This window comes from Scardinius erythrophthalmus (assembly GCF_964197995.2).
Source record: "Scardinius erythrophthalmus genome assembly, chromosome: 14".
Taxonomy (NCBI): Eukaryota; Metazoa; Chordata; class Actinopteri; order Cypriniformes; family Leuciscidae; genus Scardinius; species Scardinius erythrophthalmus.
Genome location: NC_138234.1, coordinates 25,104,089 through 25,129,026, shown reverse-complemented (window position 1 = coordinate 25,129,026; position 24,938 = coordinate 25,104,089). Strand labels below are relative to the sequence as shown.

The 24,938-nt window shown below is 36.6% G+C and overlaps 1 protein-coding gene across 2 annotated transcripts in view; it reads left to right on the top strand.

Moving 5' to 3' along the window:
• LOC308701555 (uncharacterized protein) overlaps positions 1–11,121 on the top strand; it is a 36,781-nt gene extending 25,660 nt beyond the window's left edge. Inside the window, exons 3-6 of one of the 2 annotated variants that reach the window (XM_081383913.1) lie at positions 6,461–6,532; positions 9,426–9,515; positions 10,530–10,650; positions 10,738–11,121. In XM_081383913.1, coding sequence (XP_081240039.1) covers positions 6,469–6,532; positions 9,426–9,515; positions 10,530–10,650; positions 10,738–10,756 — 294 coding nt within the window. In that variant the 5' untranslated portion in view covers positions 6,461–6,468 and the 3' untranslated portion in view covers positions 10,757–11,121. The remainder of the gene's footprint in view (positions 1–6,460; positions 6,533–9,425; positions 9,516–10,529; positions 10,651–10,737) is intronic. The other variant, XR_014031471.1, reaches the window with a different exon arrangement.
• The last annotated feature ends 13,817 nt before the right edge of the window (positions 11,122–24,938 follow it).

Sequence of the window (24,938 nt, the reverse complement as noted above, 5' to 3'; positions counted from 1 at the left end):
ATCTACCCCTTTTTTGTAGAAGTTTTCCCTCATGTCTCCACTCCCATGCTGGGAAGTCCCAAGGTCCACTCACCCTATTCTGCGTACGCAGCAGGTGGCTAGTGGTTAGCAAGCTAGCTGGTTTTTGCGAACCTAACAGTGCATTACATGCCGAATTAGCAGACACGGCCCTCAGAGCATTTATAAAGTCGCACTGTGGAGAGATGGCTAACGTTGTCCTTTGGTAATTGGCACAAGCTTTGTGGGATTTAGAACAGTCAAGGAGGATTTTAAGGAGAGTTTAACTGTATGGCAGAGTGCTGATAGATGAAAATTGTGTGATTTATACTTGCCTGATTACATACAGTCACTGGTTCTTCGCATTTGCCTCTAAAGTATAGTAGTATGCTCTACATAGTATTCGTCCTCTGTCCAAATTTATGTGATACAATGCATAATTGAATATTTGAAGTATAAAATACACATTGCATGTCGATGCAAATTGTAGTCTGATTAACATTTACACATACTGGGTGAGGCTGAGGTAAAATCACATTATCAGATCTGTTAGTCTGACTGGTATGATTTCAGTCTGACGTAACATTTGCTTTAGTCTGACTAAAATCGTGCATGTAAATTTACTGATTTCAATTTGAGAACAGTATAGAAAAGAAAGGAAAGGCTGAGGACAAAAGGAAGGAACAACATTGGGAAAATAACACAAACCAGACTCTTACAGGTTTGAAACATGCAACCGTTGCTGTAGCTCAACTGGCTAGCATTGCGCTAGCAATGACAAGGTCATTTTGTCAAATGTTTATCTTAAATAATATATGCAAATGTCATAACACACCAATAGGCTACAAAGCATATTCATGATTCATCCTCTCCTCGCATTCTGTAACAAATCCTTCCCTCGTGGGTCACAATGACCCGAAGCCCTAAAATTATACTTTTTTTTTTGTCCAGAAAGCTTATATCATTTCATTTTTATTATTATTTTTTTCAAATTAATGTGATTTCTTTAGAGATTTTTTATTTATTTTTTATTTATTTTTATGTACCTTTTAAATTACTCATTTAAAAAAAAAAAACTACATGCAAAACCAGCCGAAATCAGCTCAAAATATATCACATTGGGTCAATAAAAAAAAAAAACATATATATATATAAAACATGATATTTTATGACTTTTGCCACTAAATGGACTTATAGCTCTATATGGAGCAAATGAGCTGTTCCGCTGGGTCCTAAAGTCAGTTCTTGAGGTTCTCTTCAGAATGCATTCTGATACACATGTAGACATTATAAAATTGTTTTTGGTATAGTTTTAGCATTTTTAGCTTTCATTTCGAGAATTTTTCTATGTATACTGAAGCATTCCTCGCATTCCATTCATTCCTAAGGGATCGAATTGACCCGCGAGGGAAGGATTTGTTACTCTTTTTTAATTTTTTTTTATTTATTTTTTGTATTACGACCACATAAACTCCTTGAATCCAATATTATTATAATTTTTTTGGCGAATTCGTGGTTCAAGTGCGACGGAAGTCCAAGGTCTTAGACTCCTCCGATGAACACTCAATTTAATTTTTTTTTTAACAAAAATGAATTTCTGGTTAAAATGACCCGAGGGAAGGATGAGGGTTTATCGAGAAATGTAATTGAATATTGTCCGGAAATTGTGTGCATTTACGTAAATATTGTCCTGAAATTGTGTGCATTTACGCAAATGAGGGAATAGTTTACCTGCTACTTCACAGAATGCTAAATGAGCGTGTTTCTATGGCCCATGCTAATTATGTAGCTCTGCTTCAGGACCTGAGTGATAGTTACCGGTATGAAATCTGGACAGCTTTACTACCTCCGAGAACAGTGCCAGGGCCACGGGCACTTGACCAGAGAGAGATTATCTGGGCTTTCTTTCCTCCCTGCCTGCCAATATAAGCACAGCCAGCCATTTCACTTATCACCGGAGGTTAAAAACTACTGGCTAACCACATTGTGTCTCAATCTTCATGGTTCGTACTGTAGAGCTTGAAATGATCTTAGCATTTCAGGGAAACCTGGATGGAATTTGAGAGCGTTATTCCTACTGGGTTCATGAACCGCTTGAAATCCTTGGCTCTGTGGAGGCTTGTTTTGGACACAATGGCGTTCAGTACATTCCCCACTTGTTTCTTTCATAAGGTGCTGAACCTTCAGGTGGACTGAAAGCTCTTTAGAGCCCAGGGTTTGCGACTGGACAAAAGACTCTTCACATGACTGTATTGATAGAAAAGACCTGGGAAATCTCCTGCAACGGCGTCCTTTCTTTAGGCAACATGCACATTGCCCTGTATTTTTTGAACTGAATATTAATAATCGCCACATAAATGAAGTCATAAGTTAAAGTGTCTGGCCCAAACAAGCAACATTGTAATCCAAGATTGATATAACAAGCAATGTTACAACAGGCCCTCCTTGCCTGTAATGTATTTTGAGAGATAAATGGTCTCAAAGAGATTAAGTCGGTACAACCACGAGCCAAAGCGGTATAAAATGTGTTCATCACACTCAATTTGCCTAGCAAATTTGTAGCCGTTAATGCTGCTGTGGGAAAATATATTGAGTTACTTACCACCTTGTGTCTTTGCTGCCCAGGAGCTGCTCACGCGAGTTCAGGGTCATTACCCTCGCTGTCAATGACAAATGGAGCTTGATAGCATCTGCGCTTAGCTACAATGGAAACAGATTAATACCTCGGGGTGAAACTTTGCATATTACGAGGAGGAAGGAGGGGGGGCGTTTGCACCCTCTCCTGTTTTCTTTCGGCGTCCCGTGTTTTGCAGCCCGAATAGTTGTTGCTCTCAAATGAGATCCGTTTTAATGGATCATTTGGAGATTTCGAGGGGAAACGGTTTGTTTGGATATGCTTAGAAGATGAACGCTTCTGAGACAAAGGATGAATCATTAAAGTAGGAAAAAACACGGCTATGTTCTTCTCCCGCTACCCTGCACTTTGCCTCCCGCTTCGTGACTGTCCCTGATATTGTCATTGTAAATTACAGACTATCAGGGGCCACGAAGCGTCTTGTTTTAGGAGACAGTCTTTTATTACAGCGTCTAAGAATTTATGACATCCTTTCATCTTAAAAACTTAACTCTGGATGCTCCCGCTCACAACCTATAACATTTTCTACCTCAAAGGTGTTTACATTTGCATGTAGGCCTGTGCATATCCAAAGCGACTTGCGTTCAGTGCATACTTTTATTTTTTTTTCAGTGTTTATGAGTGTTGCCTTCAATCATAGCCTTATTTTTAGTTACGAGTCTCTCAGATTTTTGTACTTTTGTCTTGGTTAATGTAGTTGTAAATGTTGGAATTGTACATTTTCGATGCAAGGTTTGAGTGTGTAATGGCTGGTTTTCAGTGTGGCGAATTTGTACTCTGTATAAGTCTCAAATGAGGGAGGTTTCTGCTGTTATGACGACGTACTTTCAAGTCGATGGCACACCCTGAGGATGGAGACAATTAAAACATCTAAAGCCTTGTTTAGACGGCTAATCTGGGTGGTCCAGAGCTTGGGCGACAAGTTACAACTGGTTAGCGCCACAATAAATTCTAGAAAAATGAAGGCTGGTCTGGAGAACTCATGCCACTGTGGAGATATTTGAGGTTTTGATGTTGAATGAAAAGTTAGAAATTGGCTCCGTTTCATGCAGACATTGATATTATTAAATTAAATGTATTTCTAGTCCGTGGTGCACTGTAAGACTTCAGATGAGTTTGTGGGTGGTCCTCATTTAGGTCTCAGACTTGTGTATACATTAGCTTGTTGAAGACAAAAATTGTGAGCCACATGGAAGTTTCTAAAATAAAAATGTTCATCAAGTTGTCAAGTTGGAGCAAGACTTGGAAAATGAAACTGGATGACTTGACATCGTGCAATTCAGTGCATTACATCGGTGTTAGGGTTGAAGGAATCTATACAAATTGTGTAAATCTTTATTAAAACTGAAGGTTTTATATCCTAAAATCTGTATTTCAGTGTGCCTGGAGAACTAACATTCCATATACAATTAGATTCTCAAATGTTTCTCCCAAACAGCAATGCGGTTAAAGGAACAGCAGTCTTTTATTTTTATCCCTTTTTCCCCCAAATGTCTCCTATAGAGTTTCAAAAGAGATCTCAGTAATGTGCTCAAATTTGTCAAGATCCCAAAGTCTGCTGTCAAACGTCAGAACATTTCTTAATTTAAAATGATCCAAACTAATATTATAGATCTGATCTCTCTTGCAATATGTAAACAATTGTCTCTATTTCTTCTTCAAACGAATTCTAGAAGAAACATTTGTGACGTAATTTGTGGGAGTTCCATTTTATCTCCCGAGCTCTGATCTGAGCAATGCAATTTTCCTCTTATTTTTTTATTACATTTATTGGTCAAGGTCAATTGATAAAAAAAAAATTCAGATATATTTTTGCTAAAATGCAGAATAGGCTGACTGGATGCGCAACATTACCCGCTAGCAACAATAATAGTCATTATTATTATTACGGTATTATTACTGCTTTCCTAACGTTTAACATTTAGATTTTTACTTTAAATTAGAAAACATATGTAATATATTGACAACTCCTCTTTACAAATTTGACCTTAAATTGTTTTCAACAGAATTTTGTCCTCAGTCTTTCAAAATGAATTTATTTAGTTTCAGCTCTTTAATCCAACAGCACCGTAGAGACGTCAGTTTCCTCGGTTCCTCTCTTTTCATCTTCTGTCACTGCTCCATGTGAGATTGGGCGTCACAGTGTTCTCACATGTACCTGGCCTTTGAGATATCAAAGGTTGACTGCCATCTGTCCTAGCAGGCTAACACAGACGCGTGAGACAGAGTTTCTCACTCAGGTGAAGCCGTCTGGCTACAACCAGCTTTATCTGTTACACACAGAGGTAGAATGTGTTACAGGAACACACTAGAAAACAGTTCAGCACAATGAATTGCCTTTATCTTACAGATAAATAGACATATATGACCAACAGACACACTGATAGCGGCACGTCACCCACAATATTCAGATTATCATAGGTTTTCGGTGACAATTTTTTTTTTTTTTTTTTACATACACGCTTCAACACGCGGTTGCAATTTCTTCAAAAACTGTGTAATTTTGAATAAGGAAATCCATGCATTTGAATTGCAATTGCGTATGCAAATTTTGGTTGAATCGGTTGAACTTGCAAAGGATACCGTAACCACATTGATAAGAACAGATATAATTTACCACTGCTACCTAGAAGCATTCAAATCAGTCATGAAATTCAATCCAAGTGGTTATTTTCAAACTGCCTTTTATATTGTTCTGTGATGTATTACATACATTTGTTAGACAACTAGTCTAACAATTTATGGTCTCAAATTATGCTGCAAACATGTTTAATCAGTATTTGTTTTTTATTTATTTGTTTAATTATTAATTCATTCATTTGTATCTTTATCTTTTTTTGTTTTATTCGCTTATTTTCTATGGAAGCTTGTTTCCGCCACGAAAAAAAAAAAATTAAAAGATAATTGCGACTTTTTATCTCGCTATCTTTTTCTGCTATTCTCACTCTTTTCTTGTTTATAGTGTTCATATCCCACAATATTTACTTTTTTCTTGCAATTGCGAGTTTATATCCCACAATTCTTACTTTTTTCTCACAATTGCGATTTTATATCTCGCAATTCTGACTTCTTTTCTCTGAATTGTGAGATATAAACTTAAAAAGTCCAATTATGAGGGAAAAAAGTTTATATCTCGCAATTGCGAGAGAAAAAAAGTCGGAATTGTGAGATTAAAAAGTCGCAATTACCTTTTTTATTTTTATTCAGTGGCGGAAACCAGCTTGCATATTTTATTTCATTGTATCTTTTATATTATGTTATATTATATTATATTTGTTTTAAACTATATTTTTTTTTACAAATATTATCTGAAAAATGCATTTGCATGAGAACCAAAATTTTGTGAGATATTACGACTTGTTTTTAGAGATTATATCCTTTTGAATGAAGTTTACTTTTCTTGCCCCATTGGCAAATTGTTTAAGCATAACTCTTACAAAACGTAACGATTTAGTAAAGCAGATCTCCTGCCAAGAGACGGGAATCACGGGCTACCCTCACACTGACCCCTCCAAGTGTAGAATTTGTACACACTGTGAGTGTTTGCTAAAGGAAGTCCAGAAATCTTTCAACTTCCTTCCAAAGTGCTTGGAGAAATCCTTCATGTCCTACACACCCTTAAATAATTTGTTAGAAAAAGAGAGATGACCCAGAATGCTCCAGCTCTGCAAACTCCACATGCACTTTTCCCTTTAAACTACAGATATGGGGCCTAAATCTACCCAGTCTATATTCAACTACCAAACATTCTGAAAGAGATTTGATAAAAAGAGCACAAGTTTGGCATTTTATTGATTTTTTTTGGTTCACTCTCCCTGTCTCTCTCAGGTCCAGACATGAAGGAGACCGCGTCTTGTCTGTGGCATCTCTCAATGAGAAGAGCTTTCAGCGTGTCGCGAGGTAATTACTCTCCTTGAGGGAGGAGGGCGAAAGCTGTTTATTGTAATTATGTCAGAGAAATGAAGAAGCATGCTTGTGAGATGCTCAAACATTGTCTCAACATATTTGGGGGGAATTTATCCGAGTTATGTGTCAGCATAATATCCCAACATCACATTCCCAGCCAGCTATAACATTCATTTGTGTTTAGAGCGTCAGGATAATGATGTGCTAACGCTTGTGAAACCGTATCGTAATGCTCGTGTGTGCACGTGTGTGTGTGTGTGTGTGTGTGTGTGTTGTCTACCCTGAAACCCTTGGCCCCATACACTCGACAGTGACCATTCCATCCACACAATAGAAAAATATCCTGCTTCTGTACATAACAACAGCTCTGCTGAAGTGGCGGGATTAGAACATGCCGGCCCCGGCCAGGGGTTGCCATGGGAAAGAACCTCCCTTCTTCTGGATCTGTTTTTCATTTACCCCGCCGGTCTGGGATTGAGGTTTTATGTGCTTACACTATCAATGTTTGGCCCATTAATTCACATCTGCAATTATAATGTCCAATTAGAGGCCAGGTTGGCTCGCCTTTTTTGTTATGAAGTCAGAGGGGGTTGGAAAATAGTGCAATTTTACACTGAAAGGGGTATTTGCTGGTATTGCGTTCCTGGTTATTTTATGTCCGGAGGCTAACAGTTAATTGTGAGTAGGTGATAGTAGGGTAGTAGAGATTGCAGAAAGAAATGAAGGAGGAAGTCACAACAGGAACCGATGTATTGAGGCACTTGAATGTAATGGCTTGCTAGATCGACCAGTGCAACATGCAGAGAAATGACAGTCAAAAACAAGGTTTTGCTACAGTAACCATAGCTCAACTGTTCTTTGTTGAAAAAGAATACCTAGAATAACTACAAAAATATGTATGTATTCCATTAAAACCATGATAACTTACTAAATTAACCATGGTTTTACTACAGCATTTGCAGTAAAGCCACAATAACTACAACACTATGGTTTTGCTACAGTACCATGGTGTTTTTTTGTTTTTTTTTTGTAGAAAAACGACAAAAATAACCTTGGTTTTACTACAGCACCAGAATCTTAACAATAGAGTTTGTAGTAAACCATAGTAAAAAATACAAACTTGACTATGGTTTTACTAGTTCTGACTCATTTATACGTTGAGGGAGAACATTTTGTTTCCAAAATTAAATCATTGGATTTTATTGTCACTGTTGATGTCACAGCAAATTATTATCAGCACCACTATTAGACTTTGTGAAACCTAATAAAAACACAATAAAATATGATGTAGTACGTCTTAGGATATGTCCAAATGTATGAGATCACACTGAAAACCTAGGTTTTATTTAAGCCTAGTGGGTTGCACGCATGCTCTCTCTCTCGCTCTCTCTCTCTCCACAGTACCTACTGTATGAATAAAAATAGCCAAAAAAGCACTAGTGTGTATAATATCTCTCATCTGAGATGTTAGAATCGCAGCGGTAGGGGCTGTCGAGCCATGCGGTGCAGGCCTCTGAGGAAACCCTCGGCAAATGGATGTTCTCTTTCAGTGCACAGCAATAAATAATCCAGAAAAATGATCGTGTCTACGGAAGAAGAGGTGGGAGACTAACGAGCCCGCTGTTACTCATACTGTCATTAGCTTCCTTCTCTCTAAGTCCCACCCACACCTCACTTGAGGGAAATTTAAATGCTAGTAACACAGAACACATCGCCTAGTGCGCCTGCTGCTCTTCTAGCTTAGCCGCTAATGTTGTGTTGTAATCTTAGCTCAACAGCTAAGGATAATGGGTGATGCAAGCACAAGTAGTAGACTCATTAAAGGTAGTGGTGGGCTTAGTGGTTAAAACAAATAGCCTGTATCTTATAATTGGTCTGTTAGCATAGAAATAGCATGGCTGCTAATCTTCAAGAGAACATTTGATCCATTATGATTCGTTTTATTTTTTCACATGCTTTCTGCATGACTACTTCATTTTGAGATTTATAGATTTAAGTTCATTAGCGACAAGCAATATGTCTGTTCCAATTAACATTTTGAAGATGGCTTTTATCACTTTTTTGCTTTATCACATCATGGCTAAAGTAAACCAATTATCAAAAAGACGGTTTTCAAAGGGGCTCTTTTAACGTAACATCAAAAGTTCTATTCGTACAGTAAAGCTGCCATTTTATCAGTCCACGTTCTCTCACCGTTGTTTTTTCGTTGTTGTGCGCATGACATTTCGCGATTGGTTTTTTATGCTAGCAACCGCATTGCCTCGTAATATTTCGCAGTTCCAAAAGCGTCATAGTCTGTAATGACATTTATGACTTCAGATGTCCATTATAGACAGATTTTCATGGTTATTGAGAGACTAACGTCGCATGCTTTGTTTGAAAACTCTTCATGCTTTTGACAGGCCTGCGGTCTTCCTGCCGGTCAGTAAGCTTTAGTTGGACCACTCATCCAAACACACGCGCACACACACTATTTGTTTGGTCCTCAGGGGTTTAAAAGGCTGCATGGTTGGTGCACATCAGCACAGATACTTTTGTTTGCCTGATATGTGAGGAAGCTATGTTTTTCGGTATCACCAAAGCATGCAATTAGAAGCGGTGGCATATGTGTGTGTGCAATGTCCTCCTCCTTCGTCCTGATAGAGGCCCCTTGTGTGAAGATCTTACAGACCCAATTACTGTAATCACGATGATCAAAGGGAGGGTGTTGAAGAGAAGAGAGCAGCAGTCAAGTCAAAGTCTGGCTAAGCGTGTGTGTGTATCATTTGCGTGGGGGTAGGGGTGCGGTTTGCTGTTCGATTCACATCCATCATCTGTTTAATGTACGGATTCGTTTATACAACTCTCAATCTCTTTCTTTTTGTGTGGATGTGTGTGTCTTTTGCAGTTTCCAAGGTTGGTACAAGGGATACACTGGATGAGGTCGGAAGCCAAATCCCTCCTGGGCGGCTGACCCTCTCCTGCACCACGGGAAAGGGTGAGCGTCGATGTTCGGGTGCATTCAGAAATGTTTACGTGTTAAAAGTTTTACAGACACAGAAATAGTACTAAACAAAAGTAAATGTCGGTCATATCAGTAGCCTAATAAAAACGGTTTTATTTTACATGGAATGGGTCGCCTCATGGAGGCCACCATTTTGAAAGATTTTCCTGCTGAAAACTACTCGCTTAACCGTCCTATTATTACAAACTTTTGCTTGCTAAATATATTATTCAATAGGAAAAAGCAAAAAAAAAATTGCATTTCAGTCATGTTTTTGCTAACTAAATGCTTTTGGTTTTGCATGATTCTACATCCATACCACTAGGTGTCAGTATGTCATGTTAGGCATTGCAACCAGCACAATATAAACCAAAAAATGACTGAGTGCTTCTTTTAAAGTATCTTTTAAATAAGATTTCCAAGATAATAAATCGTATAATGCCCTATAATGAATCCTGTTCAGTATTAATTTAATTATAAATGACACATTTCATGGATCTTCCATATAACACCTGTTCTCTTTTCTTGTTTCCTTTTATTTATTTCTGTTTCTGTTTGTGTTATGCTTGCTTACACTTGGATTAAAGCCAGGTTGCTGTCTAAGACTTGTGGATACTGAATCTAATACCTTTTGTTAGCAAGACTTTGTTTGATTTATAGAGAATGCTTTTTATTTGGCCATCAAAAGAAATGAACACTTTTACATTTTGTATGTTAATTGTATTTTTAATAATTGTATTTTATTTTAAAAAAATTTGTATCGTATTTTTAAGTGAAAAAAAAAAACATTCATCTAGAATAATGGAGGGCAGAACGTGTGATATTATTGGTTAATATTTTTGCCCCGCCCACATGGCCTTGGTTACATCAGTAAGAAATTGATGCACAATAAGACAAGGGGCAATCATGGAAAAAATGAATAGTCAATTTTGTTGTGTAAAAATGTTTGAGAGCAGAATTCAATAAGTTGTATTTTTGGAGTAGGTGACCTGTGATATGTCCTTTCAGCATTGAGAGGTGGGATGCACCCGCCCGCTGCTTGCCTTGTCTCCACAGCGACCTCTGCGCAGACTGTCAAGTCGACTCGCCATCAGGCCATGTTTGCCTCAGTGAACATTCAACGCTGTCGGTGAGTTTGAGCTAAATAGAAAAAAACCATCGACCGTTGATTGTACCCTGCGGCCTCTCCCTACCGAGCCTTGCCTCTCCCTACCAGCGGCAAAAGAGGAATTTGAGCCTGGACTCCTGGAGACACGACGGCGCGGTCTTCCGATGCTAGCCTCGAACTTCGCCTGAAAAGTTTGACTTTGAAAACTGCAACAAAGGTCACAATCAACATTCATTGCTGTCGGTGGGTTGGACTGTAAAAGAAAGCTCACTGAACAATGAATGCAACTGTGTCCCAGATTTCCTTCTCGCAAAGTGGCACCGGAGATAAATATTAACTGACAGAGCTGGATATACTCATTTGCTCGCCTCTCTGAGTTTGTTTGTGGCTCTTCGTGGCAAAGACGCAAGTGGACTGAGAACACCATGTCAAAGGCCCCTTTAAGGCTGATGAATGTTTCCTTTGTATAATAAATAAAGACAAGACCTATCCAAACCCAGTCTAATCCTGTGAATCTAAAATGTATTAACCGGAGCTGTGGTACAGTTGTTAAATTATTTTCATGATTTGTTATCACAAATTTTTATCTTTTGGTCAAATCAACTTAGATAATTAATGTGATTCAGATAACATTATATTTGGAGTTTCTATTTATTAAATCAGTCTCCTTAGTTGTAATAACTCAATTTTTTTATTTCAATGAACTCAAACATTTTAAGGCAATCAGGTTACTTACTTTTTTAAGTTAAACCAACAATAACTTTTTAAAGGACTGTTTTATGTCTTGATGGCTAAATGTTTTCTATATTTGCAATAATTTTAGGCCTAGGCCTACTATATAACTACATCCCCATATATAATATATAGGCCTATATATTATAATAAATGATTGTACATATGGTACAATGACATAAAAGTGTGTTTTTAATTTTTCATTTATAGCCATAGCCATTTATGACCCAAGATCCTGTCTAATAAATGTATTACATTTATAATGTAGGCTATTATATAAAATAAATGTTTACATTATAAACATTTATGGCTGATGGAAATGTAGACTGAGACTATGTGGTTAGGAGCTAAGTAAACAAGGTTATTTTGAAAACATCTTATAAAAGAGTTTTTGCAATTCACCAATAAATCCACGGCTTGTGAGATCATAGGTTACACGTCGCGTTTGAGCTGAACTAAACCGATCACGGTGAAATCGGAGAAGGATAGCGCTCTCGCGCGCTGCATCTGCAGGCCGTATCTTAATTAGAGGCTAACGGTTTTACTGTCCGTTTCTAGGCCAATCCAAGATTATGTCACATTGCTGGTAGTTTATGAAAAATTAATCCAAATTAAATTTGTCAAAAAGCTGAAGTGGCTTATCGTGTCGGTGTGGGTGAGAGCCCCTCGGCACCTCGGTGACATTGCTGACAGAGATTATTGACTCCCGCTCGCCGTTGATTTTTTTTTATTATTATTATTTTTTTTTTTTTTTTTTGAAACGACAGTCAATTCGCGGGATTAATTAACATAAGATTACGGCTCCATCAGAGACCTGCTGTGTGTGATTTCTTAAAGCTGGGCTACTTTACTTACTGTGGCGGTGAGGACGCTGGTCCTGGGGATGATTAGGCTATATAGGCTAGGCCTATAAGAATTATTTGATGAAAACTGTCACATGAAAGATATTTGGAGGCTGCATTAACAAATGCGAAGCAACCTTGTAAAGTAATGCTGATGGCCGTCATGTTGTGAAGTCTGGCGGTTGTGATTTGATCCCTGTCATAAACATTTTCACATTTCATCAGGCATATAAATGACTTCAAATGTAATAGGATAACCTTAAAACACATAAGTAGCTCTGTAAAAAAAAAAAAAAAAAAAAAAAAATCATTATTTATCACAACTTTATATCTTTTGTCAAATGAACTTAGATAATGTGGTTCAGATAACAACATTTTGAGTTTCTATTTATTAAACCAATCTCCTTCATTGTATTAACTCACATTTTTTCATTTAAATGAACTAAAAAAAATGCAAGGCGACCAGGTAACTCACTTTTTTAAGTTAAACCAAAAATATATATTTTTTTTACCGATTACTGTTGGTAATACACTTTATATCTAGCTAACTTCATTTTAAATAACCCAGCTTTAGTGATTTTAACCTGCTTTTCTACTTGCTAGTTGGTTGCAGCCAGGGGTCGGTTGAGGGGCGGGGCATTCTCACTAAAGTGAGCTTTGATTGGACAAAAATCTGTGCAGGACGATTAACCATGCTGTCCAAGAAGAGATCGTTAAAAAAAAACTTTAATTTGGCAGCTATTGAAAAGTGCACATTTCTGCTTTTCAAAATATTAATTTAACTATATAGTATTATATATAGAAGAATGATATCTGCTCCTTATGTAGTGTAAACCTATGGATAGGCCAATCACACTTCAGTTTGCAAATAAACAGTACAAAGTGGGCTACTAAAACAGTAGGCAAATATACAGTGCAAACAATGTAAGAGTTTAAAGTTCAAAAGGTATAAAATATTTAAATATATATATATATATTATTTATTTATAATATAATATTTGATTCACAGAAAATTATTGAGAAAAACAAACAATTACATTTATTTTGAAGTATCTGGAGTCTTTCAACTTTTGTAACAGTGAGCAATAGGCTACTATTCAATATAGGCTATAGGCCTATATAAGGTAACACATCATGTAATTGCCTGGAAAAACGTAATATGTTGTGAGTTTCATTTAGTTTGTATTTGCACATTCTAACTCATTGTGGTGTTTAAATTATTGTTGGTTTAACTTAAAAACGTTGCCTTAATTTTGAGTTCATTGAAATAGAAATTTTGAGTTAATATATCAAAGGAGATTGGTTTAATAAATAGAAACTCAAAATATTATCTAAACAACATTAATTTTCGAAGCTGATTTGACAAAAGATAAAAAGTTGTGGGGATAAATCATGAAAATATATAGATACTGGTTTTACAGGCACTTTGAATAGGCCCATTTGACCCTCATAAAATGGCTATGTTATAATGTAACTGGCCAAATTAAATAATCATAAAAAAAAAGAGGTAACTGAATTTCACTAGTGTTTACTTATTCTAGTGCCCCTAATGTTATTTGATTCCCATTCCATGGTTTTATGTTTAGTTAAAAAATCACAATCAAAGAACATGAGACACATTTCCGAGCTTCTACTGTAGGCTACAATTCCTGTTTCCTGTTCTCCTCGAGACATCACAAGCTTGTTGGCTTTTGTATAGGCCTAATAAACACAGAAATGACAATTCTGTTTTACCGTCGCCTCCTTTGAAGGCCCTCATTCGCTCATTGTGTGGGTATCTATAATTAAAGCCTTGAAGCTTTCCAGCTCTTGTTTTCAAAGCGCCAATTCAAAGTTACAGACCTCAGCAGTATTTTAGGACAGAACGTGTTCTGTTTTTTTTTTTTTTTTTTTTTTTTTTTTTTTTTTTTTTTCTTCTGAATGTCACTGTGGTTTAACTGGCAACAGGAAAGGTGAAGAAGACTGCAGGTGTTTTGAGAAGAAGAGACCCGAGCATCAGTCAAGAGGATTAACTCAAGCGAATATTCGCGGTTAGACGTTTCAAACTGTGTACATACTCGGCCGTTTCCCTCAAATATGACACTATTTTGAGAAATACCGCAGTGCTTTTATATTTTCCTCCTGCTTCAATGGCTTCCTTTTGTGGAGTTGAGGAACTGAAAATAATCGTGACACCTATCAGCACGTAAATTACATTCAAGTTGATGTTCAACTAAAATATCAACCTCCCTCAGATGAATTACTGAGTTATTGCTCAACGGTTTGACGAAAATGGCCGTGTTTGCTAAATCGTTATGCTAGCGAAAGCTCAGTGGAAATTATAGAAGGTCCCTGTTCACTTTCGGCCAACATTAACATTTGTCAGGTGTTATTAGCATGTGTCAACATTTGAGTTGGAAAACGTGAAGGTTCAGCGGGGTCCTACAGGAACAATGTATACCAACAGCAAAACGAGTAAATAAAGAATTTGATTTAAATAGAACCACGTGTTCTCAAGGCGAAAACACGTCTGGTGTTTTTGGGAGAAAAATAACACTGCGGGAAGTCATTTACATTTCTTCTTATTATTAAATATTTAGTTTAGGCCTGTTTTTAATATTAGTAATTCCACGTGGAGCTTTTTTAGTTGAGAGAGTATTCAATTTCAGCCTATATGTAGGCCAATATAATAGATAGACTTGTAGAAAACTTCTAGATAACTTCATTTCAGTCGTTTTTTTATTTAAATCCACTATTGTTTGACACCTAATTTATTTTTTGAATATTGGTATGATTTTCTGAAATACTTCATAGGTGAATTGTCTTATAGTAGCCTAGAATAGAATATAGGCCTATGATACATTTAAATCATATATGATTTATTTTAAATAATAATAATACCACTTCATATTTGTTGTCTAAAAACTGTTCAAAATATTCAAATAAAAAATATTTTAAATAAATACAAAATATATGATAGCATGTGATTAAAACTAAACAAACGCTGCCACCTAGTGGTTATACTGTGACCTCGGTGTGTGTGACGTCAGCGACTGGTGATTTGTAAAACATTTATAGTTATCAGAGGATCAAAGAGTTTGTTGCAGAATTCACAGTTCGACTGTTTAAAGATGTCCTTCTATAACATGATTATAATTTTTTTATTATATAATAAATAATTAAATCTGACATTCCCTTTAAAATATCGAGAGATAGGCCTACTTTTGAATAATGTTAAAAACAAGTAACGTCTGAAGCTAAAATTCTGCTATAGCAATAAGTTTATATGATATGGGTTGGTATAGAATGTTGTTTGTCGCAATGATTTTATCGGCATAGCGGTTGGGATGTGATTGTGATTGTTTGAGGGGCGATGACCTGATGATGACCCCCATCCCGAGGTCAGACGTGTCAGGTTCCTCATTTGTAGACTGTGTGTGCGTTGTTTGTTGTGTGTGTGTGTGTGTGTGTGTGTGTGTGTGTGTGTGTGTGCCTTATTAGCACCTAATGATGCAGAGGGGACAATCTCCCTGTTCCAAAACACTGAGTCTATACGTGCAGTCGAGCTGATTTACGGGCCTTTCAGGGCTGAAAGATGGAGTGTTTTCACTCATATTCTGTTCTCTGTTCCTCCTCCTTTGTCTGTCTTTCATGTTTTGGATGGCGGGACGGGAGGCTCTATTATAGAGATCAGAATAGAGAATGCATTCTAATGCTCCTGACTTTGTAATAAAACGGTCATAGAACAAACTATGAGAGTGTTCAGTAATTTAGACATAGGTAACCAAATAAAGGAGTTTTTTTTTTTTAATTTTCTTTACTGTTTTTGTAAATTGATCGGTATATAATTAAATTAACGATCAATTTACTAAAACAATATATATATTTATATATGGTACAGCAGGGCTAAAGGCTCCACGGGGTAAAAGGCTCCTTAGATTTGATTTTCCTCTAAACCACTAGATGGCACAAAAACACACTTTTTGTTGATCAAAAGTTGATGCTGCAAAGTTGATCTAATATTTGATGTTTTTTTTTTTATGTAAATTTAAGTATGCAATTAGAATCGATACAATTATTGAATCCATTTTGAGAAAAAGGTCTTGTTAATGATTTCCAAGGTAGTTAAAGAAACAGTTTTTCAATAACAGAAGAATATGTAAAAGTATGGTATTTGGGGTAAAACGCGCCCCTGCTGTTAGGGCGAAAGGCACAGTAATTAACATGATAATAAACAGCCATAAATTTCAATGACAGTATATTTATTGGAAAAATAAACCAAAAATAGTACAAGCTTTGCTACAGTGGTTGTTTTGAACAAGTATTAGCTTATATATTATTAAAAACATATTGTTTTAGTATATTAGTATATGTAGTATATATTTTTATAAATTCTTTGTGCTTTTTAAAACTAAATAAACCACTTTATGATTTATTTTTACACAAAATCTGTTGCTCCATAAATGTTTAATACAAACATATATATTTTGCTGAAATCATACACTATATTGAAAAGCATTTTTCATAAGGTGTGCCTTTAACCCCGTTGTATCAATATATTAGTGCTGTCAAATTGATTAATACAGTTATTTATTAGTCCTAACACATCATGTATGTGTATATATTTCCAGTGTTTATCATTGAGATACTATTAGTTTTTTTTTTTATAATTTTTTTTGTTTTCCGTTTTCATTTTAATTTTCCTTAAAGATTTTGTAATTTTGTGTGATTTTGTCATTTTTATTAGTTATTGTTTTGTAAATGTCAATTTAACCTTTTTCTTTATATATATATATATATATATATATATATATATATATATATATATATATATATATATATATATATATATATATATATATATAAGAGTTCAGATGCAAAAGCCTCTACGAGCTTGATAAAAATGATCATTCTAGAAGAAAATTTCAGATGGCACTTAGAGGCTTTTGCATCTGAACTCTTCATATATATATATATATAATTAAAACTGAAGTAAAATTCATATTTTTCATATTTCATATTAATTAATATTTCATTCATATTTAGGCCTATATAGCCTATATTTTTTTTATATAAAGTAACAAAAATAATATTAGTTTTAGGTAACCCTGGTCAGAAGACAAAGACGCTTGGAAAAACAAAATATCAATAAAAATGTTTTAACTTGCTTACAATTTTTTTTTGGGGGGGGGGGGGGTGTATATACAGAATTCATGCTCTCAACCACTAGGTGGCAATATATATCTGAAAAAGGCATCGCTTTACCAAGACAATGTTCATATCTTTAATAACACACTGTATATGCACTGTTATCAGTCAATATCAGTTAACATAAAAGTTGATTACATAGTTATTACTAAAACTGGTATAAAATAATTCATATTTTACTAGAAATATAATGCACAAAAGTTGTAAATTGTCACTAAACACTCTAATTTGAACTACAATCTCTGTTTGCCAAATAAATATTCAAGGTAACAAACTACTTCTAATTAATTTGCCATTAGTAAACAACCTGCATGGACTGTTCATGTGTTTTACCAAGGTTGAATCATTTACAACCAAATAACATATTGCCGACAGAGCGCGGAAAAAAAATTCCAACAAAATCCCTGACCACTGAGACTCATATGGGAAGGTCACTGGATTCCTTTATGCATCTCACACACCGTGGTTAGTGAGGAAGATGAACCTCCAGTGGTGGAAACATGCCTGTCCCAGCGTCTGAAGCTGCCCTTTGACCCACAGCTTTATTTAGGAGGTATAAATGACAGAGAGATGAACCAAAGAGAAATACCCATCCATCTGGCACTGTCGGAGTCTCCGGTCCCAGATCTGTCTCAGCAAATGGTCATTAGATGGATCATCCTTCAAAGCTCTGATGCATTTTTGATTTGTCTTTATTAATGCTTTAATTGCAAAGATAAATTATTAATGTAATATTTGAGAAGTTGAGCAAAAGAGAGGTGAATAAATAATACATAACCCTATAGCATATCTTCACGAGAGTGTTTGGTTTGATTGAATTCTGTGCTGCTATGACTCGTAAATTTTGATCTATTGATTCACACACAGTGGCTCAACCCGGCCTGAACCGAATGTTGTGTTGCGCTTTCTGTCTGACAGGTGTGTATTCTCAATTAAATAATCATCGCCTTCTTGTTTACACTTTTGACGGGCCGAGACATATATACGAAGGAAGCATCCAAAATGCATGCATGAAATTAAAAATGAAACGCAGCAGCTCCAAATGAAGTCCCCTGCCTAAAAAAAAAATGCAAAATTCAGATGAGAAATATCTGACAGTACTGGAAACTGCAAACAGGACTGCAGGTGGAGAGGTGGTTAATATTTGACTTTCGTCCTGGGAAACAAATTCAGCAAACATTTGTTATGTTTTGCAAGCAGTAGTCATTATCGTATTCAAAGACATGGACTGTTGCTTGTCAGTTGATGTGTCGAAACCCTTTTATCTTTTAAAAATAATGCAGCTATACAGTAAGATTACTAAGTGTGAGGATTACTTTCTGCAAGTTATGAAAGAACAGGCTCCCTTAGGCTGCCTAGATTTTAAATAATAATAATCATCATGAAACACATTTAACACAAGGTTAGGAGTTGTAATCCTTTCACATTAAGGGTTACTGGAAGCTTTCACAATCAATAACACAAACATGCCACATAAAAAGCAGGAAATCACTCATATTACAGCAAATCTCCAGAGAAAAAAACAACAACCTTTGCTTAAGTGGGAACCTTCACTGTATTTTATAAATAAACTCTATAGCCTATTTCATATAGAAAGTTGTCACTCTATGGAAAACGTAAACATTAATACTCTGAAGCTTGTGCCCTTTTTTGAAATGCTGTTGAAACACTGTAGGCCTACAATACGTGAAATACATTGTGGGGTTCAACCCTTCTGATTGTGCAAAAAGCAGTAAAAACACAGTAGTCCTAAAAAAACCTGAAGATGAAGTGTTTGAACTGTAAAAAATTATATAGGCCTATTCAATAAGTTATGACAAATTTTTTTTACAGTGCTTTAACTCATCAAAATAAGTAATTTTCAGCTTTTAGATGAAAGTTATACAAGATTCAACTCGTTTATAAGTCAGTTTATTGCAATTTAAGTTGAAATGAAGTTGATTGGACTTAAAAATTTAAGGCAGCAACTTATTTTTTACGGTGAAGATATTCTGTAGTGTGAGCCGAGGCTTTTTAAAGTAGGCCTACCAATAAATTAGTTTCTCATAATTAAACTGTACTTTAACAACAATAAAGTTGCGGTTGTTATATGCAGTCATATAGCCTAACATAGGCTATACGAAAAAGTTAGCCTACTTAAAGTCAAAGTTTGTGTATGGAAAATAAGAAAAAGTCAATGTACCTAGCCTACTAGACAAACATTAATTACTTATAAACAGACATTCTTTGAGGCAGAAGGCAAAGCTATTGTTTGAGCATTTTTCTTCTTTCTTTCCTTTTTAATCGATGGTCTGCTTTTTTAATGAGACATACGATATGCACGAAGCATGTTGGACTTGACAGGATCAGTCACCGGTGGCAAGTGTGCTGATACATCAAGGATACCACCTTTTACCCTGACAATTCTGCAAACTCAGGAGGCCAATTAACACCTTCGCAATGAGGGCCGGGAGAAACGCGTCGGATTCCTCCCTCGTGAGCAGAAGAGCTCGGCGCGCGGCGGTGCTGGTGTGCGCGTGGCTGAGAATGGAAAAGCGCGGGAAACTCGCAGGTGAAGTTCTCCTCAGGGTAATTGTGGCGAGACCTCAGGCGAGATTCGGCTGAGGCGATGCGTTTTTTCCTTCTTTCTCCCTTTGTTTTTGCTTTTTTTTTGGATGTTTACCCCATTGTGGTTCGAATTAAGTCACATGAATTAAATATTAAACGCACATCAGAAAATATTCATCTAAAGGTAAGATTTCTGTCAGGGGAACCGTCTCAACTCAATTGATATTCTTCGGACTGATGGCTAATACATATTCATTCATCAAAACAATCATTAAATGAAATGATGCGTAGGTACTGAGATTTCCTTCTGTTAGTCTGTTGGTTGATTTTTATTTGAAGCTAAATTAATAGAAACAAGAGAATCTTTTAAGATGCATTAAAATAAGGGATAATATACATTATCACAAAATAAACTTCATTATCCCTACCCTGCAGCTACTTATTAATAAATTCATGTAGGCTACATTAAATATTTATTTGAGTTTAAATTATTTTGCCTTATTTGTAGAAATTAGGAAGAGACATTGGCCAGCAACAGTCATAATTCAGAAATATTTGATCAGTGAATGTCACAATTGACCAGGTTTGATAAAATCCAAAAGAAACAAATATTAAGCTAAAAGAAAACAAACCCTGTTCATATGGCTATTAAGGTTTGTTGAAAACAATCATATAAATAAAAAGAAAATAGGCCTATATAACTGTGTAACCTATAAATAGGCCTATTTATATATATATATATATATATATATATATATATATATATATATATATATATATATATATATTTCTTTTTCTTTTGTCAAATCAACTGTGGTTCAGATAACATAACATTTTGAATACATTTGAGTTAATACAATGAAGGGGATTGGTTTAATCAACAGAAACACAAAATTTTAAGACAACCAGTTTGCTAATTTTATACGTTAAACCAACAATAATTTCAGTTTTACATGATAAAATAATCTCAATAGCAATATACATTATACTGGGTAAAATACCCAACACAGCATTTAAGGTGGTATTCTAAAAGCTGTTTCACTGTCTGCCAGGTTCACATTAATATCCTCCTCACATCACTGGAGCAATGACAGAAATCTGAGGAAACAGACAAACCAGGACAGGTGAGACTTAGTTCAGCTCGGTTGTCTTCTCTATTCTAAAATCTGACGTGGTGTGAGTTGACATGGAGGAGCCATTGTGTCCCATAAAAAGACATCTCAAGACCCTCTGCTCTTTGGATAGAATGTAAATAAGATCCTGGGGAATGTACTGGGAGAGCGGCATCGGGGGGTGAACACCGGCAGCCGGGGTCGCCATCCATCATGGCGACTTGGGCCCGGTGCGGTGGACAAGCTCGGCACAGGCCAAGAAATCTGAGCCACTACAAGACAAACACATGCTCTCTCCAAAATAACAATGGGCTCCAGTGACACACGCTGCCTGCTGTCAGAGCTTCACTGCAGGCTCACGACACCTGACATTGTTATATTGAGCGTATAGTGTTACCAGACCCACAGTTAGAACAGACGAAGGAACAAATGCCAAAGATAATCGCAAGTGACAACTTTAGGAGACAATCCTCTGGTCTTTTTAGGCAGGAGCTTGTGAAACTTAAAAGAGTAGCAAATAAGGACATTGAGAGCGGTCTAAATATATGTCAGTATGGGTGTACTTTACACTTCACCTTCTATAGCCTTTATCACAAATGTTATTACGGATTCTTTTGTGGATATAAAGTGCTATCACTTTTGACATATGATATATATATATATATATACAAACCAATTTAATAGAGAATCTGTTCAAATCAAAGCCAATTTAGGACAATGTTACTCATTCACTGGCAACCTTCATGAGCTTAGTCCAAAATTTGTGTCTTCTCTTGGGTGAGGAACTTTTTTGCCAGTCAATAACAAGACCACAGCTATAGACTGATGTAAATGTGTCTGTCCAGTGCCAGTTGAGTTCATTTGACACATCACAAACACTCAGGCACTGTTTACACCTGGTATTAAGAAGCGTTTTGGTTGATCGGATCACAAGTGGACGACTCTAAATACAGGTGTAAACGGGGTCTAAAACATTTTGAGCTTGTCCACTTTCGACCACTTCCAGAGGAACTTGAAAACGCATTAGACCAGATTGCTTTCGCAGTGTAAACGCTCATGTGGTTGAATGCATTCGAACAGCCGCAAAAGACCGTCTTCTCTTCGCCTACTGACCTAACGTTAAACATTATGGGAAGTCCTCAAGCCAGATGGGATTTAAACTTTGTCGGCTGAAGACTCAAGTTTGGTTTGAAGACGAAAAACGCACCAAGCGCAATGTTCTCACATCATTCCTGATTTCTAACTCAACTCACAAAGCTGTTGTCTCCGTATGTTTTCCCGTCATATTTGAGAGAGTTCATTGCGTGAGCTGATTTCGTCCATTAGTTCGAAAGATCTGAAAAAGCCCATACATTTACCTGCCCATAGGTATGGAGCTAGAATTGTCTCTTTATTACATGCGAGAAAATAAATGATCTGAGAGAGAGAAAAAAGTTTGAGAGAAAAAGTTATCACACTGAAAGCAAAAAAGCATTTCATGAGAGAAAAAAGAATATTTGAGAGAAAAAGTTTTCATACCAATAGCAAAAAATTATAATGTTTGAGACTAAAAAAAGTTTTGAGAGAAAGTATTTTCTCATAGAAGATAAAAAAAGATACATTTGAATTTTTTTTTATTATCTCTCTCAAAATACTTTGAAAAAAACTCTCAAATATATATTTTTTGCTATCAGTGTGAAAACATTATCTCTAAAAAAAAAGTGTTTCTCTCAAAACGCTTTTCTTTGCTCTCGATGCAATTTCTTGCTCTCGTGTCAGATTTTGCTTTAACTGTGAAAATTGTGTCATGGGCGGGGCCACGTTCCTATTGGCCATTCGGGTGAGCATCATCTTGTCTTGGGAGTCGAACCCCTAGGAGTCGAACTGAATCATTATATGTTCGGTTCACCGGCATAGATGCCGCCTCTGCCTTAGTTGAGCACGGACACTCCAATGTTTGTGTAAGATGATGACACACACAACTCGATGGGTAGCTGGCTGAGCAAGTTCAGCAGTGCTCTTCAGGTGCTTTGAGGCTAGCAAGTGCAAAGGTAGAAACTAGCTCACTACTCATTAAATAAGGAGTGAAACTATCTAAATCAAAGCATTTGTTTGGCATTTGATTTAAAAATAGTATAAACCAGGCGAGTTTGCAAGTTTACCTTGCATGATGGCTAAGTAGCGATTAGCTTTAGCCTACTAGCGATTAGAAAGCTAATAATATAATACACATTCATTCTTGAATATTAGTGCTATTTTTTAATGTTTAATCTTCAGTGATGCTGAACTTGCTAAGCCAGCTACCCATCGAGTTGTGTGTGTAGGGCTGTAGTCAAGACTACCTTTGTTGAGTCCAAGACCAGGTCTAGTCGAGTCCAAGTCAAGACCAAGTCCAAAGAGGTTCGAGTCCGAGTCAAGACCGAGTCCAGGACAGGACAGGAAAAAAAGTCTTATGCATGCATGACATTATCAAGACAATCATTTTGGGTTAATATTTGTTGATCTAAAAGCAAAAACAGTGTCACAACACCCAGGATTTTTAAGTATAGATATTCTCCTTGATATCATATAATCTAGTGTTAGAACTAGGGTTGGGTATCGAGAACCGGTTCCATTTTAGAACCCGTAACAAATTTCCAAAAACCGGGTATTCGATAAGACGCACGCATTACGATTCCTCTTATCGATTCCTGACTATCCGTTATTTCAAATGTAGGCGCGCGGCAAGCACGTTCATAATAGAAGCGACATGGGCCCTGTAGCGCGACGAGCATACGGTGCGTGGCGCTCGTTTTTGCAGGCGCGCCTATGCCTCGGCGAGATGAGAACATCTCAATTTTCAGAATGGCGCAAGCGGTGCGCAGGTCAAGTGACAAAAAACAACCGACCTTTCTGTAACATCAAAAGCTCGGGTGAACAGCTGATCATAGCTGAACAGGGCGGGTTTTTATTTCTCATCTCCATATATCTAGTAGCCTAGTAAATGGTTGGTTGCATAGCAACGACAGACGCCATGGGAGCGCAAGCGCTTGTGGAAAGAAGGAGAAAGCGGCGCGGCCGTGCTTTTCCATGCATTTTTAGACGCGATATGTGAACGGTCCCTAATTCAGGAATCTATGTGGCTTAAAATCATTTTTGTTTTGTTTAAAATGGAGATCACGATTACATGCATCAGACAACTACTCAGAATAACATGTTTAGTCTATTTTTTTTTTTAAATAGTTTGAATAATTAATTCAAACACTAATTAATTCAGTGTCTCATAAATACTTGTTTAATGAATGAATGATTCAAAATGATTTTTTTCTCCCTCCAAAAAATATTGGAATCGGAAACAAGAATCGATAAGAACCGGATTCGATAAGCAGAATCGGAATCGGTAAAAATAAAACGATACCCAACCCTAGTTAGAACTGATATACAAACACTAACCCACTACTATTACCACTGCTAGGTACTAGTACTGAGCATTTGAGCAACTAAATGACAATAAGCTTCACTCGGAAGCTCTGAAGCTTCACTTCCAACCGGACTCGAGTACTACAGCCCTCATCATCTTACCCAAACATTGGAGTGTCCGTGCTCAACTAAGGCAGAGGCGGCATCTATGCCGGCAGGGCCGGATTAACCATTAGGGCAACTGGGCACTTGCCCAGGGGCCCATGACATCTAGGGGGCCCTGACAGGTAGGAAATACACAGAAATTTAATAAAGTTATCAAACTCTTTACGATCTTCTTCACTGCATAAAGTGCATACGCGGGTTCACGCGACTTTCCTCCCTCCCCGCTGAACGCCAGCGATTACTAATTCGTGAAATGCACTCCAACTGGTTGAGCGCGGTAAAGTTCGTTTCAGGTTCGATATTAGCCGGACATTTGTTCTATAGGGTCTGTAGTCTAACAAAGATA